General features: G+C 60.6%; 3 protein-coding genes across 3 annotated transcripts in view; all 3 read right to left on the reverse strand.

The window, feature by feature from the left end:
- Trim65 (tripartite motif containing 65) overlaps positions 1–15,854 on the reverse strand; it is a 20,288-nt gene continuing 4,434 nt past the window's right edge. The window contains exons 2-7 of the mRNA XM_048366426.1: positions 3,350–3,815; positions 2,300–2,395; positions 1,801–2,034; positions 1,541–1,718; positions 1,360–1,425; positions 1–641 (exon numbers count right to left, since the gene is read on the reverse strand). Of these exons, the coding sequence (XP_048222383.1) occupies positions 94–641; positions 1,360–1,425; positions 1,541–1,718; positions 1,801–2,034; positions 2,300–2,395; positions 3,350–3,790 (1,563 nt within the window). The 5' untranslated portion in view covers positions 3,791–3,815 and the 3' untranslated portion in view covers positions 1–93. The remainder of the gene's footprint in view (positions 642–1,359; positions 1,426–1,540; positions 1,719–1,800; positions 2,035–2,299; positions 2,396–3,349; positions 3,816–15,854) is intronic.
- On the reverse strand, positions 5,191–10,480 carry Mrpl38 (mitochondrial ribosomal protein L38). Its single transcript, XM_048366427.1, has 9 exons — positions 10,322–10,480; positions 10,055–10,234; positions 7,968–8,102; positions 7,682–7,890; positions 7,017–7,089; positions 6,882–6,927; positions 5,963–6,121; positions 5,612–5,748; positions 5,191–5,464 (listed from the first exon to the last, which is right to left on the reverse strand). The coding sequence occupies exons 1-9, from the start codon at positions 10,386–10,388 to the stop codon at positions 5,328–5,330; spliced, it is 1,143 nt and encodes a 380-aa protein (XP_048222384.1). The 5' UTR covers positions 10,389–10,480; the 3' UTR covers positions 5,191–5,327.
- Positions 14,293–15,854, reverse strand: part of Fbf1 (Fas binding factor 1) — a 24,460-nt gene continuing 22,898 nt past the window's right edge. Inside the window, exons 29-30 of the mRNA XM_048366421.1 lie at positions 15,351–15,460; positions 14,293–14,677 (exon numbers count right to left, since the gene is read on the reverse strand). Coding sequence (XP_048222378.1) covers positions 14,594–14,677; positions 15,351–15,460 — 194 coding nt within the window. The 3' untranslated portion in view covers positions 14,293–14,593. The remainder of the gene's footprint in view (positions 14,678–15,350; positions 15,461–15,854) is intronic.

Here is a 15,854-nt window from a genome sequence, read left to right on the forward strand (position 1 = left end):
TTGAGCACCACAGCACTTTCAGTTTTTGAGTGGCTAGTTGGAGATAAGTCTCCCCGGGACTTTTCTGCCCCGGCTGGCTCTGAACCACGATCCTCAGATCTCAGCCTCCTGAGCACCAGGCTGATGGCACAGGGTGAGGGTCCTCCCTTCCAGGAGCCAGAAGACAGGGAAGACGGGGCGGTTGAAGGAGGCGTTGAAGGTGTGCAGTGCCTGGGCCCGTGGCTTCAGGCTATAGAAGGTGAGGTAGCCGGAGGCCAGGTCCAATTCCATGCCCAGGAGCCGTCCAGACACAGGAGGGAGGCGCGTGGCCTTTCCTTTGTGCCAGGCCTGGACACTTCCCTCCTGGATGCAAAGGCCCCAGGACTCAGGCCCTCGGCCAATGTTGTCGGTGCTTGTCCCCTGCTTGCAGCGTGCCAGTCCTGGGTAGGTGACGCCCAGCGTCACGGAGTGGTCCGAGGCGAGGACCTCCCAGTAGTGCCGCCCGGTCTGGAAGCTTTGGGCACACTGCACCTGCCAGAACTCGAAGCTGCCCGGCTTGGCTGGCCTCTGGGGCTGGCGGCAATGTGTCACCCGCTGGTCCTCATGGGACAGGGAGAAATGGCGGTTGGCACTGGCTGGGTCAAAGGTCAGATTGCGGTAATCTATTGGGGGGAGAGAGAGAGAGAGGCAGAAGCCAGCAAAGCTTTCGTTCTGTCCACACCATCGCAGCTCCCTTGACTTACCGGTGTTTTCCAGGCATACTCCTGGCTGAGTACTGAAAACGGCCCAGCACTGAATTCCTCCTTGTCAGCTTTGAACTGAAATCTAATGCTATGTGCCCTGAGGAGTTTTCTTTTTCTTTTTTCTTGTTTTGATGCCTAGAGTGGGCCTTGAACTCAGAGCCTGGGCATTGCCTCTTAGCTTTTCCTTTCAAGGTTGGCACTCGACCACTTGAGCCACAGCTCCACTTCCAGCTTTTTGCTAGTTCATTGAAAATAAGCCTCATGGACTTTCCTGCCTGGGGCTGGTTTTGGATTGGGATCCTCAGATCTCAACCTCCTGTGTAGCTAGGATTGCAGGCGGGAGCCCCTGGTACTGTCCTAGGTGAGAACACAATCCACCTGCTCCCTCAGAAGAGGGGGGCGAGGCTCGGAGAGGTGGCTAGCGTGGTATGGAGCGGCAGAGTCAGGCTGTGCCCAGATCCACACACCATCGCCGCCTGTGGAAGGGCAGGCCTCCATCCTGCCTAGGCCTGCAGGGGTGAGGCCAGGCCCAGGGAGGGCCGTGGAACAGCCGTGCTGGACCATGGTGGCAGGTCCTCTCCCGTGCTTACACGCGCACACGCACACACACGTACACATGAACGCTCAGGCCCCTTACACTGCCGAAGTTGCTTCCTCAGCGGACACTCCATGCTGGAAGCCAGCGCCGGGGGACCCGCGGTGTCTAGGGACAAAGCAGTGACGGAGAGGTCAGCAGGGATGAGGCTTGACGCCCTCTTCCCCGCACTGGCGGGCAGGGGAGGCTCGGGAGGCAGGGCGAGGGCTGGGGTCCGCCTCACCTGTGGGCGGCGGCTGGGCGGTCTTGGCTGCCCCCTTCGGGGGACGGCGTTCTTCCAGGAGGAAGCCCCAGAGCGGGCTCAGATGCTCCTTCAGCTCACTCAGCTGCCCATCCGCATCCCACTGCGGAGGGGGTCGGGGCCCGAGGGGCTCTGGGGGCTCAAGGAGCTGCTGCGATTCCTGAGCCCCGGGGACGGTGGCAGTGAGCCCAGGCGCCGGGCAGCGAAGCCGAGTCCCGGCCCCCCGGCCCCGGGCTCCGTACCTGGAGGAAAGCCTGAGGGTCCGCTTGCTCGAGCAGGCTGTGCACCCTGTGGCCATACAGAGCCAGGGCTTCCAGGTGGCCCCGCAGGCGCCGCTCCTCGTCCCTGATCTGTGCTAGCGCCCGAGCCTTGGCCGTCTCAATGCTCTCCAGCGCTGACGCCTGCTGCTTCTCTAGGGCCTGCTGCAGGCAGCTGAATTTGCTGGAAACCACCGAGGCCAGCGTGCAGGCTGAGCCCTGCGGGGGCACAGAGGGGCCTGAGGGTAGGAAGCCTGGGCAACTCACCAGGGCAGGCCAGGGCTGGGGCATCCCAGAGGGCCAAAGCGAGGGACACGGGGAGCGAAGGTCCCTGGGCCCTCCTCCCTCGGGGTCCCCTTCCTTCCTTGCTTCCAGGCGCCATTTCCAAGGGAGCCCACACGGGCTGCCCATATCCCAGGAGCCAGCAGAGCAGGCAGGGCAGTGGGGAAGTGGGGGGGTGGGGGGCTGATCCCAGTCCTCCTACTTGGATCTGGCTGGTCTGCTGTCGTAGCTCCTGAAGCTGGGTTTCCGCCTGGGCGGTGCGCTGCCGGGTAACCTCCAGTCTGGCTCTCAGTTGGCCCTGTGGTGCCCACCCAGAGAAAGAGCGGTAAGGGAGAGTCAGGGCAGACAGTGAGGCCCACCTCACCACCACCACCACCCTCCCTGGGCCACCCAAGGCCATGCTGGCCAGCAGGCCTGCACACAGCACCAGCCTTGGAGGGGGAGACTCCCAGGGAGGCCTAGGTCTAGACGGGGCAGAAGCCTCAGGCTAAAGACCAGACTTCCACGTCTACTTCTTATTGGCCGAGCAACCCGGTGACGTTCCTATCCTCTCTGGACTTAAACCCTTCCTCCTCCCTCCCCAGTAGTTGGAAGCAATAATGCTCGTTTTGGAGGCCTGACGGGGAGGAGGGGATGACCCCCAAGTGCAACTGCCTGGCCAGTCCAATGCACAAGGGTCCAAGGGGGAGGAGGAGGCCTTAGTTATACCCCGGATTCCCTTAAGGATGAAAACGTAGCCCAGGCCAGCCGTAAGCCACCCTCCTCCTCCGGGTCTCGGCCTCCTGCGGAGCCAGGGTTACAGGTGTGAGGACACCCAGCCACACAGCCTCACTGCCAACGTCTCCACCACCCAGTGCCCGGCCGACGCTGCCTCCAGGGCCGGAACTGGGCCCCGGATCGTTCTTCTGGCTCTTCACCCTTGGTCCTCAGCAGTCACTGCAGGGCGCTTGGGGGGTCCCCCCGGCCGGCCCCTGCTGACCCCCTTATCGCATTAGGTCTTGACTGGGGTACTGACTTTGAATTTGATTCCACACTTTCCCATTAGACCCGAGGCCGCGCGCCGGCCCCGTCCCCGTGGGACCCAGGGCGCATCGGGTCGCACGCACTCACACCTACTCTGTGACCGCCCCGCGCCCCCCCCCCCCGCCCCCGTCGGGCTGTGCACTCGGAGGACCCGGGTGGGGGTGCCCGGGCTGGGCTGGCGGACCCCGCAGTCGCCCAGGGAAGCCGGGCCCGCGGCGGTCACGGTCACCTCGCGCTGGCGGCGCTCCTCGTGCAGCAGCACCGGCTCGTGGAGGCGACACTCGCGCACGGCGCAGGCGCAGCACGCGCAGCGGTCCTCGGTGCGGCAGACGAGCTCGAGCGGGCAGCGCGCGGGGGCGTGGCCTGCGGCGGGGGCGGGGCCTGCGGCGGGGGCGCGCTCGGCGGGGGCGGGGCCGGGGCCCGCGGGCCGCGGGCCGCGCAGCAGCTCCATCACCTGGCTGAGCGCCACGTTGCGGCGCGGCGGCGCGGCGCCGGCCGGGCAGGGCTCGCGGCACTCGGGGCAGGCCTGCTCGCAGCGGCGCCACGAGTCCCGGATGCAGTCCCCGCAGAAGTTGTGGCCGCAGGGCAGCGTCACCGGGTCCCGGTAGAGCCCCAGGCAGATGGCGCAGCAGAGCTTCTCGGTCAGCTGCTCCGCGTCCACGGCCTCCATGGCCCGGCCGACGGCGGAAGGGAGGCCCAGCCGCCGCCGCCGCCGCCGCCCGGGGGAGGAGCGCGGCCCGGGCCGGGAAGCCGGGTGGAGCGCCGGGGGCGGGGGGCGCCGCCCCGGGGAGGAGCGCGGCCCGGACCTGCGAAGTCCAATGCGGAACCGCGGGGGCGGGCGCAGCCCGGTCGCGGCTCGGGGCGCCCCGCTCACCCCGGCCGGCCGGAACCCTGGGCGCCGCTCTCCTAGGCCCGTTCAGGCACCTGTGCCCGGCTTCCGGGACCGTTGGGGACCGGGCCCAGCCTTCGAAGACGGAGGCCCGCGGCTCCCAGAGCATCCCCGGAAGCAAGTGTGGAGCCCGGCGCTGTGGCCCAGGATCGCGGCTTGAAGCCAGTTGGGGCGGGAGCATTGCTTAGACTCTTCTATCTCCAGTTAACCAAAAAAAAGCTGGAAGTGGAGCTGTGGCTCAAGAGGTCGAGCACCAGCTTTGAGCCCCAAACTCAGGGACAGCACCCAGGCCAAGCTGGGGGGGGGGGGACACATACCAAATAACCCAGTGGGAGGGCCTGGCCAGGAGCCCTAGAACACAGCCAGGGAGCCAGGGCTCAGTAAACGCTCCCGCTTCCCCAGGGCGCTGGGCGGCTCTTCTTCCCAGAGTTGGGGGGGGGTCAGGCACTTGCCGCAGCAGGGGTGCCGCGGGGCTCCTTTCCCTGGGCTCTGCGTAACTTTGGATGTAGTGTTTTTGTTTTTCCCCAAAACCTTTTAGTGGGCACCAAGCCAAACCCTAGCAGCCCCACTGTGAGGGCCGAGGGCCTGGCCTCTGGTGCCAAGTTGGTCTCAGAGCAGACTGGTAAGGAGGGACACCTCGCAGCTGAGCACACACCTGGCCACACCCACCAAGGCGAATCCAAGCCCACCTGTTTTGGTTTTTTAATTTTTGTGATGACCTGGTACTTGAACTCAGGGCCTCAAATTCTTGCTCAAAGCTGGCACTCTACCACTTAAGCCACATCTCGTTTTGCTAATCAGATAAAAGCCTCTCAATTTTGTCTGCTTGGGCTGGCTCTGAACTGTGATCCTCAGGTCTCGGCTTCCTGAACAGCTAGGATTAAGGCGCGTCCTACAGTGCACAGCAAGGCCTGGCTGGGAGATTTCACTGCGGTGACACAGGCAGTCCGGCGGAGATGGGCCCACTGTGGCCTTTTCCTCTCCACTCAGTAGTTGGGGGAAGGTGGGGGGAGTGCCCACCAGGCAGAGGGCCAATGTTCAGGGCTGGCAGATCTTTCCTGGAGCTTATGGGATTGGCCAAATCTCACAGTTTGCCCCTCCATGGGTGTGCTCCCCATGGAGCCAGCGCCGCTGGCGGGGGTGGGATGGGGGGGTGTCTAGCAGGACTCGGGCCAGCAGCAGCAGATAGAAATCTTTATTCGCTCCACCTGTGTCTCTCTGCCATCCACAGAGGGCCGGCTTCAGGACAGACCTCCGAGCTGGCCCCAGGCTCCTTCCCAGCAGGCCCAGGGCAGCGGGCTCGCCCCACGGGGCGCACTCAGTAGATGCCGTAGGTAGGCTCGTGGCTGTCCCGGTAGCGGTCCAGGTAGCGCAGGGGCTGCCGGTGGGGGAAGCGCTTCTGCTTGGGGTGGTAGGGGGGTGGCCGCACAAACTCAAAGATGGGCTCCCGCATGTCTGTGGAAAGGCAAAGGGCCTTGGGTCACTCCTGCCAGCCCGAGCCCCCATCCCCTGCCTGTGAGGCGGAGGCCTGGCCAGGACTGCCCACCCTCGGCAGCGGTCTGTGTGCTCGGCCCTGCTGTCCCAGTCTCCTGCTATCCTTACCCAGAAGCTGGTGGAAGGTGCTGGTGACTGAGTCATCCCAGCAGCACTGGAAGAAGGCCAGGCCGGCTGGAGTCATGGCTTCCTGGTGTTTCTTGTAGAAATCAAAAGTGCGGAAGGTCCGCTGACTCAGCTGATAGCTAGGAGAAGCCAGGAAACATGAGGGGGGGTGGGGCCAGGAAACACGAGGGAGCACCCACCCTTTCCACCCCCACAAGCAATCCTGGGAAGCCTGAGGCGGGCCTCATGTACAGTTCTGCTGTCAGCCTCAGGGGGGAAAGAACAGGAGCCCCCCACCCCCACCCCGAGAAGCTGGCCTGAGAGGCTCGGGCCCAGGTGGGGGGCGCGGATTACCATGGTGAGGGGCGGGTGTCCTCTGAGAAGTCGATGGGCTTGTCCTGCTTGAAGAGCAGGAAGGCAAGGCGGTGGAAGCCTGAGCCTTGGGCAGGGAAGGGGGGTAGGTAGGGACACGTCTCCTGTCCCTCGGCCACCCTGTTGTCTGGGATGTTGGTCCTGGAAGGAAGGAAATGCCCATTCGCTGCTGCTTCCGTGACATGGCAGGAGACCCTCCCCCCCCCCCCCCCGCAACTGTGTGTACCTTAGAGACTCAAATCAGCCCCTGAGGGCACAGACCCTGGGCAATCGCTAGCATGCTTGGACACCGTGTGGACATACCAAGAGAGGAGAGGCTCAGAGACAGGAGAAGAGTGAGGACAAGGCTGAGCACCCCGTTTATGAGGTGCAACTGGAAATCCACCTCCCTCTGCCTGTCCCCCTTGCCCCCAGCTGCTTCTCCCCATTTCTAGGTCTCTGGTGTCTTGCCCAGGCTGGCACTGGGGTAGCCACTGTACCTGCCTAGATAGGTAAATAACTGCAGCTGGCTCTCAGTTATGCATTAGTGTCAAGTGTCCCTGCCTGACCTTTGCTCCTAGCCTGGTGCTCCAAGCCAAAGGGCACTGAGAAGACAAAGGGCAGCTGGCTGGCTGAGCTGGGGAAAGAACGCCAGAGTCCCCACGCACTCAGAGACGTCCCAGATGCCGGAGACCTCTGTCGGTCCTCCACCTCTCTGTCATGACAGGTGGCCTGGGCAGTAATGAGCTGGTATCACCCCAGCCTCACAGGCCAGGAACCAGGTCAGAGGGATGAAGAGGCTCGTGGGGACTGGCAAAGACCCATGGCGCCACCAGGGGGCAGAGGGGAGGTTAGTGCGGCAGTCTTTTTTTGAAGCTTCTAGGGCCTCTGCATCCTGCCCCGCGTCCCAGCAGATACTCACACCAGCCAATGGACGTACTCAGCATCGGGCTCCAGCAGGTGTCCATCTGCACAGAAACACAAGCCACTAGTGCCGGCCCCGCCCCTCAGGGGAGGGAGGGAAGAGGAGGAGGACCGGTGAGATCTGGATGCCTACCTAAGTTGGTGAGCAACAATGTCCACATGGACCCTGGGCCTGCCTCGTAGGTCACCTCTGGTGCCTGGGCAGCCTGTGGGAAGCAGAAGTTCCTCCTGAGGGCTTGTGGCTGAAAGGGCCCCAGGGAGGCAAGCACCCACTCTGCTCCAAACAGGGGCCCAGAGAGCTCCTCAGAGAGGCTCAGAGGCAGAGACCCGGCCCAAGATTGGAACCACAAAAGCACGTGTGCCAAGCAACAGGGACCGGGAAGGCTGTACAAAGCCTGAGTGGCCAGCCGGAGCTGGTGGCTCACGCCTGTGACCCTAGCTACTCAGGAGGCTGAGATCTGAGGATCGCAGTTCAAAGCCAGCCTGGGCAGGAAAATCCGTGAGATTCTTATCTCCAATTAACCATCAGGAGACTGGAAGTGGCACTGTGGCTCAAGTGGTAGAGCAGTAGCCTCAGCAAAAAGCTCAGGGGCAGCGCTCAGGCTGAGTTTAAGCCCCATGACCACCGAAAAAGAGAAAAAGCCACCAGCCCATCCCAGGAACACGCACAGAGGGGACGCTGTTTAGTCTTAGCAACCAACATGGTATATTGTTCCCCAGGGAAGCCAGATCCCCAGCCCCGGAGCTGTTCACGACATGTCCACGTGTGGCCGCGCAGGAGACGGCAGCCACAGGTACCTCAGTCGGGGTCACTTCATTGCCGTGGTACACAGGCACCAGGTCTTCCTCGCCCACAGCGTACGCCACGCGCAGGGGGACCCAGGGCACGAAGGTGGCGCCGTGGAATAGGTCTCGGTACAGGCCATAATACTCAGCCAGCCGCTGCTTGTGGTGGGGGCCACACGTCTTCTCCCACTCGGCCCGCACGGACTCCAGCGGGATCCTGGCTGGGAAGGGAGGAGGCCGTTGGGACGAGGCCTGGAGGAGGGCAGGACGCAGAGGGCCCCGCCCCTGCCGGGCTTACCGGTTTGGAGGCGGGCAGCCCGCTCCTCTTCTACATTAGCCCGAAGCTCGCGCCGCATCCGTTTCCGGTCAAGGAGCTGTTGGGTCCTGCAGACCTTGGGTGGAGGCAGCCCGATGTCAATTTTGTCTTTGGGATCTGGAGAGGGAAGACATCTTGGAGAAAGCAGCTTCAACCTCTTGGTAAAGCCGCCGGTCCCTACCTTGTCCTTCACTGCTGCTCCAGGCCCTGACTCACAAAACGAAAATACACCGTTTTCAGTCTGCTTCCATTCCTTGAACAGGGCCATTATGAAGCAAATCAGAAGACAAGGCTGGGTTGTTGGTTTTTTTTTTTTTTTTCTGGTCCCTGCCTTCTCTAAGTCATAGAACCAGAGGCAAATGCCATCCTAATTGTGGGTGGGATCATCTTCAAAGTGATTTGCAGTTTGCATGGATACCCTTGGGTCTTGGATAGACTTACATGCCCCTCAAACGTTAATGGTTTAAGTTCAGAATCTGATCGTGCAGTTTAGAGCAGGACTGGAGAGCTGTGTTTCTGCTGCCCAGCTTTGGGTAGCTGATTTTTTTTTTTTTTTTTTGGCCAGTTCTAGGCAGTGAACTCAGGGCCTGAGCACTGTCCCTGGCTTCTTTTTGCTCAAAGCGAGCACTCTACCACTTGAGCCACAGCGCCACTTCTGGCCGTTTTCTATATATGTGGTGCTGGGGAATCGAACCTAGGGTTTCATGTATATGAGGCAAGCACTCTTGCCACTAGGCCATATTCCCAGCCCCTGGGTAACTGATTTTTGTTGCTGGTCTGGAATCAGCCTTGAGGAGGGAGGCCTGAGAACTTCTAACACCTCTGTCCACTTATACTATACACGTGTGCTGAGCCCCCATCAGAGATGGTGTCAGTCCAGGAATTTCAATGGGCTGTACCCTTTATTCCTCACAGTAGTTAGTGGGAGACAATGATTTTCATCCTGTAGGAAAGCTTAAGGAGAGTGTCACCCCTAAAGCTGAGCTAAGGTTTACAACAGACTATTAATACTCTATTTAGTTTGTGTCCTTAAATTCTGTAAAAACTGCCTTTATTAGCTGGGCGCTGGTGGCTCACACCTGTAATCCTAGCTACTCAGGAGGCTGAGATCTGACCGGAAAGTCCGTGAAACTCATCTTCATTGAACCACTGGGAAACCAGAAGTGGTGCTGTGGATCAAGGTGGTAGAGTGCTAGCCTTGAACAAAACGCTCAGGGACAGAGCCCAGGCCCTGAGTTCAAGCCCCACGATTGACCAAAACAAACAAAACCAAAAACTAAACTAAACTGCTTCTGTGAGCCAGGGAGGGATGAGGGATTGAGTTTGATTTAAAGAAAAAAAAAAACTCAGCATCCACAAAACCCATCTCTATGCATGCTTTCAAAAAGGATGTACACACTTAAATTCCTTAAAGGCTAGGTCTCTGAGCTACCCTGCCCCAAACTGTGCCAGGCACTGTATAGGTGCACGGATCCAAAGATGGGTAAGAGACAGGATCTGTCTGAAGATGGGGGTGGAAAAAGACAGGGCACAGGGTATTTAGGGTACCGCCATAGCCAGGGCTCCATACAGAGTATTTTAGGGGCAGAAAGGGTCAGTCAATAAACGACGTTATACTTCTAAAGTACATACTTCAGAAGCTGTAACCCCCCCCCCCCACATAAGGCTTGAACTCAAGACTCGCTCTCATTCTCTGCTGGCTCGTTCGCCCCTTGAGTCTCCTCCAGAGCTCTACCTCTGGCTCGTGGCTGGTTAACTGGAGCTGGAGTCTGATGGGCTTTTCTGCCCAGGCTGGCTGAGAATACGCTTTCCTTCCTTCTAACCCCCACGTAACCTTCTGAGTGCCGGGCTAATGGTCCGGAGACACCGGCACCGGGCAAGACGGGAAGCCGGTCATTATTTGCTGTTGTCGTATGGGCGGTACTGGGGTTTGAACTGGCGCCCGCCGCGTGGACCACGCCTCGGCCCCTGCAAACGCCGACAGGAAAGCTGGGTGCACACCGGGGTGCGGGCGGCGCTCCCACCCCCGGGCCCCGGGCCCCGCGTCCGCGCCCCGCGCCCCCACGCACTCGTCTCCTCCACGAAGTACTCCCGGTAGGTGCGCCACCAGTGCGGGGCCCGCGCCTCCTGCTCCGCCCGGCGCCGGTAGCGGTCGAAGCTGCGGTACTTCTCCAGCCGGTCCAGGTCGCTCACGTCGATGTCCTCGTTGGGCATGGGCCCCAGCGGGGCGCTGCGGCGGCGCAGGGCGGCTGCGGGCAGAGAAGGGGCGTCACGCCGGCCGGCCCGGGCCTCGGGACACGGGACGCCGAGAGCTCCTCAACCCCAGACCCCCTCACCCGAGGTGCTGAAGCCCCGCCACGCCCGGCTCCCGTACAGCACCGCACGACACAAGGGCGCCGCCATCTTCCCCCGGGTCGCCAAAGACGCCGCCCAGGACCCAGGCCGAGAGCTGGCCGCTGCAGTGCCTGAACGCCGCGCGGAGCCTGGCCCCGCCCCGCGGGCGGAAGCCACGCCCCGTATGGAGCCAGGGCCCGTCCCACGGACGGAAGCCAGGCCCCTATGGAGACCGGGCCCCGCCCCCACGGAGGAAGCCACGCCCCCTTGAGCCAGGCCCCGCCCCACGGACGGAAGCCAGGCCCCGATGGAGGCAGGGCCCCGCCCCGCGGACGGAAGCTACGCCCCCTATGGAGCCAGGGTCCCGCCCCACGGACGGAAGCCACTCCCCCTATGGAGAGGCCCCCGCCCCGCGGACTGAAGCCACGCACCTATGGAGCCAGGCCCCACCCCCCCGCCCCACGGACGGAAGCCAGGCCCCGCCCCGCGGACGGAAGCCACGCCCCCATGGGCCAGGCCCCCGCCCTTCGAAGACTCCTTCCGGAGATCCGAGCGCCGTCCTCCAGGGCGCGCTGGTTGCGAACCGCCGCCAGGGGGCAGCACACCCAGCGCGCCCCGAGCGGTGATGAGGTCTGGTTTGTTTTCCCAGGGAATCCACTGGCGCCTGTGGAATCTGAACCTAGAGGCCTGCGTTTCCAGGTTGTGATCTCTCATCACCTTTGTAATTGCCGCACTTGGGAAACCAAAGCAAGTAGTAATAGTGCCTGCCTTCTAGGTGTGTTAGGAGGAGGATCTGCTCACTTGGAAGGCAGAGTTACACACTCCTGATCCTCTCCCCGTCCGTTACCTGCACACAGCACGAAAGTAAAGGCACACGTGGACCTCGTGTCGGCCAGGGCTCCCCCCCCCCCAACACACACACTTCCTTCTACCTTGCTCCCCTCCAGGCTACCACACACGGACACGGTTATCATTGGCCTGTTATTATTATTTTGCTGATCCTGGGGCTCATATTCTGGGCTTGCGCGCTGTCCCTGAGATTCTTTGTGCTCAAGGCTAGCGCTCTACCACTTGAGCCACAGCGCCACTTCCAGCTTTTTCTGTAATTAATTGGAGATAAGAATCTTAGGGAGGACTGGGCATATGGCCTAGTGGTAGAGTGCTCGCCTCGTATGCATGAAGCCCTGGGTTCGATTACTCAGCATCACATATACAGAAAAAGCCAGAAGTAGCGCTGTGGCCCAAGTGGCAGAGTGCTAGCCTTGAGCAAAAGGAAGCCAGGGACAGTGCTCAGGCCCTGAGTCCAAGCCCCAGGACTGGCAAAAAAAAAAAAAGAAAGAAAAAAAAAAGGTCCCAGGGGCTTTCCTTCACAGGCTAGCTTTGAACCACCACCCTCAGATCTCAGCCTCCTAAGTTGCTACGATTATAGATATGAAGCACCAGCATCTGGGTGGCTTATTTATTTTTTGTACAATTAAATATGTGTTTACAACATGGCCTCCCATGCCATTTTCCCATTTCTTTTTCTCAGTCCTCTACTGCAGGCCTCTAAGGACCCCCCACCCCCCACCCCTCTACAGCTGGAGGCGCAGGACCTTTGTGGAGACACTGAGGTTTGTTGCTCAACTAGGCAACTTGTCCTCCTGTTTTCATTCCCAGTTCAAGCATCCCCGAGTATCAGCTGTTTGAGAGGCTAGCATGGACTCCCACGTGGATCATATGGAAGCAAATGATCCACGTGGGTGGCTCCATTTGATTTTCCCCTTGCTGTGATAGAGTCCATGCTGGCCTCAAACTCACTCTGCAGCCCCGCTGCCTGGAAGGCAGTTCCTCCTACCCAGCCTCGGGAGGGCCGGGATTACAGACGCGCGCCATCCACCTTCTTTCCCATCAATCTCCTAGGGTACTGAGACCTAAACTCAGGGTCTTGAGTGCTCGCTTCACTTTTTCGTTCAAAGCTAGCGCTCTACCGCTTGGGCCACATCTCCACTTGTGGCTTTTTGCTAGTTAACTGGAGAGTCATTGCACAGACCTTCCTGCTCAGGAAAGCCACCAGCACTTGCCTGTGAGGGAAAAGAATGCGAAGCAGACAGAGGCACACGCTTCTCTAGATGGCCCTCGAGTATCCGAGACTTGGGAGAAAGACACAGGGATAATCAGGCTATCATACTTTTGTGCCAGAGACAGCAAAAGATTTTTGGGGTGGGGTGGGGTGGTACTAGTGTTTGAACTCAGGACCTCACGCTTGATCCACAGCCAAGTCCTTCTAATACGTTTGGGAAAAAAAAAACCCAGGGCCTCATGTATGCTAGGCAAGTGCTGGACACTGAGCTCATCCTCAGCGCCGCCCCCCCCCCCCCCCCCAAAGTAAGCAAGAGCAGTTACCGGCATTTTCTGTTCCTACTTTCCCCCTTCCTGTCTGGTGTCCACCCCTAAACACAATGGATTTTCAAGGATACAAATGCTCTCCCATACAACTCTGCATTTTGAGACCCCCACCCCAAGATCAGTCCAAACCTCTGCATGCGCTGTCTCCACTGGCTTCCTAAGCTGTGTAAAGGCCAGGATCTCCTATCTGGCTCCCTGTGCCACCCGCACGTGCTGGTGACCACCAACCTACCCTCAGGTGGAGGCAGAAATGCCACCTGCCTCTCCAAGTGCCAACGAACGTGGCCGACCTTAGACTCCCAGGCCCTTTGAACAGAGCTGGCTTATGACTGGCTGGGTGTTGACCAAGGGTCAGGGAGCACGCGATACCTTCCTTCTGGGCATCAACTCAAGCAGCAGCTGAGACTCTGTTGCTTCTTCTCTAAGGGATGGCAGAAGGGGACATGGCTGAATGCCTGAGGCTTTGGTCTGCAGGCTCTGTTATTGGTGTCATGGTGGGGGAGGGAGGTATGGAATGTCCCCGAGCTTCCCTTTCTTTTTTTTTTTTTGGCCAGTCCTGGGCCTTGGACTCAGGGCCTGAGCACTGTCCCTGGCTTCTTCCCGCTCAAGGCTAGCACTCTGCCACTTGAGCCACAGCGCCGCTTCTGGCCGTTTTCTGTATATGTGGTGCTGGGGAATCGAACCTAGGGCCTCGTGTATCCGAGGCAGGCACTCTTGCCACTAGGCTATATCCCCAGCCCCCGAGCTTCCCTTTCTTGGTCTTCCTGTGAGGTGTCCTAGGACTGCAGGTGCCGGAGGGGAGGGTCCTATAGCCTAAGGAACCCAGGCCTGGCCACTTGGATAGGTTGGCTTTGCGCAGGAGTGTCTGCCTGCTCCTTGGGGCTTGTTTTCCGGCAAGTAACAAGGATGGAGAACGTGCGTTTTCTAAGAAAGAAGGGCAAAGTCTAGCGGCCCGGGGGGATTCTAGGAATTCGCTATTAGGAACATGGAGAGCAGTTTGTGGGTGCAGTGGCAGAGCCCTGGCCAAGCAAGTGCAAGGCCCAGGGTTCCCTCCCTAGCATCCCAGCACAAAACAGCAAACAAAAAAAGAACATCGCCATTTAATGGGTTCAAGACCAAGGGTGTCACTTGTTGGCAAACAAAGTCCCTCTGAAAGCCGGTTAGAGAGCAGAGACGGATGTATTGGTATTGCTTCTATCCAGCATGGCGGCCTCCTCTGCTTCCGGCTCACATGGATGGTCTCAGCTCCTCTTGGTAGGCGGCTAGGAATGGTTCCTGGACCGAAGCTGCTTTGGGAGGAAACTCTCCACCCCCAGCAGGCCTTGGCACCCGGCCCGAGCGCAGGATGGCAGAGGCATCCGGGAAGCACCAGTGGCCTGGGCGCAGCCACCCCCTGTGGGGACCCAGCTCTGCGGGGGGCCGAGGCTTGTCCTGCCTGCCTCCCCCCCACTCGGGCAGTGCTGGGAACTTGTGCAAGTGGCCTGAGCAGGCAGAGACGGGGCCTCGGCGTCCCAGGGCAGCAAGCTGCGGGCAAGGATCCGGCTTCCTGTGCCTGCCAGGCCCCCCTCGCCCGGACGCCGAGGGTCCTCGGCTCTGTCCCCGCTCGGGAGGGGGCTGTCGGGCAGGGAAGGGAGAAGGGTGCTCACGGTACCCTGGGAGGAGAGGCCTCAGGAGAGACCCAGGCACAAAGGTCCCCAGCAGCGTCTCTGGACGAGGGGCAGGGCCCAAGCCCAGGAAGCTGGGGCGCTCAGGACAGAGTTGGGGTGTGCAGGCCCTGGCCTCATCACTTCCCAGGGAAGACACTCAGGCTGCAGTGCCTGGAGAGAACACACCAGAAGCCTGGACAGGAGAAGAGCTGTAATCAGGCCGGCCCAGGCGCTGCCGTCTCAGGTGGAGTGCGGCGCCATGTTGTACGACGCTTTCTTCAGGGTCTCCAGGAAGAACTTTTCGTCCTCCAGGAACTCGCGGTCCTGAGAGGGGCAAGTTCAGGTGGTGTTCACACGTGTGAGCACATGGGGGGAGGGAAGCGGCTCCTCCCTGCCTCCTCCCCGGCTCTGGGAGGCGGGAGGGGCTGCGGGGGCGGAGGAGCCCGGCAGAGTGAGGCAGGCCACAGCCTGTGGAACCCACCAGAATATGACTGCATGTGTGTGTCTGTGTGCCAGTGCCGTGTGCTGTGTGCTTGAACTCATGGCCTGGGCGCTGTCCCTGAGCTCCTTTTACTCAAGGCTAGAGCTCTACCATTTGATCCACAACGCCACTTCCAGATTTTTCTGTGATTAATTGGAGATCAGAGTCTCATGGATTTTTCTGCCTGGCTGGCTTCAAACCAGGATACTCAGATCCCGGCCTTCTGGGTAGCTAGGAGGCAGGCGGGAGCCCCCAGAGCGCAGCCTCCCTTTTCTCCTGATGGGCAGGCTCTATGCCAGCACGCAGGACACACTTCTTGAACGGCACCTGTCACCGCTGTTTCCACTGGGCAGCCGAGGTCTGTGGTGATAGCCACCACTGGCTGGTACAGACCCTGGCCTAGACCAGCAGAGGTCTCCGAGGCTGCGCACGGAGCAGCGTGCGCCATTCTCCCACTCTAGGAGCTGGGGTCAGCGCCCCCCCTCCCCCCGGCCAGGATGCCTCTGCCCCCCTCACCTGCTCAGCTGTGTACTTCAGCAGCAGCAGCCTGGTGAAGAGGTGAACGGAGTCTGGGCCTGCTGATGGCTGACTATACAGGGGGACGGCAGAAGCGGGGTTCACAGAGGCTGAGGAGGAAGGCAGGGCCAAGGCACTGAGTGGCCCGCTCGTTCCCAGCCCTGCCCCCACGCGGCCCACCGGGCTCTGGCGCTGTGTGGCCATGCTCAAAGGCCTCTGAAGAACACTCCTGGATTCCTGAGACAAGCCTATTTCTCTGTGTGTGTGTGTGTGTGTGTGTGTGTGTGTATGTGTGTACCCTACGGGCTCGAACTCAGGGCCTAGGTGCTTTCAGCGGTTTCATTCATGGCTGGCACGCTACCAGTTGAGCCACAGGCTCTACTTCCCACTTTTTTTTTTTTTTTTTTTTTGGCCAGTCCTGGGCCTTGGACTCAGGGCCTGAGCACTGTCCCTGGCTTCTTCCCGCTCAAGGCTAGCACTCTGCCACTTGAGCCACAGTGCCGC

Source organism: Perognathus longimembris, chromosome 17 (assembly GCF_023159225.1).
Source record: "Perognathus longimembris pacificus isolate PPM17 chromosome 17, ASM2315922v1, whole genome shotgun sequence".
Classification (NCBI taxonomy): domain Eukaryota; kingdom Metazoa; phylum Chordata; class Mammalia; order Rodentia; family Heteromyidae; genus Perognathus; species Perognathus longimembris.

Excerpts from the sequence above, each read along its gene's own strand:
- Mrpl38 (XM_048366427.1), bottom strand. The coding sequence starts at position 10,388 with ATGGCGGCGCCCTTGTGTCGTGCGGTGCTGTACGGGAGCCGGGCGTGG. Across the intron at positions 6,928-7,016 it reads ATTGTTGCTCACCAACTTAG|ATGGACACCTGCTGGAGCCC; the intron begins GTAGGCATCCAG and ends GTTTCTGTGCAG. Across the intron at positions 5,749-5,962 it reads GACACCCGCCCCTCACCATG|CTATCAGCTGAGTCAGCGGA; the intron begins GTAATCCGCGCC and ends GGCTTCTCCTAG.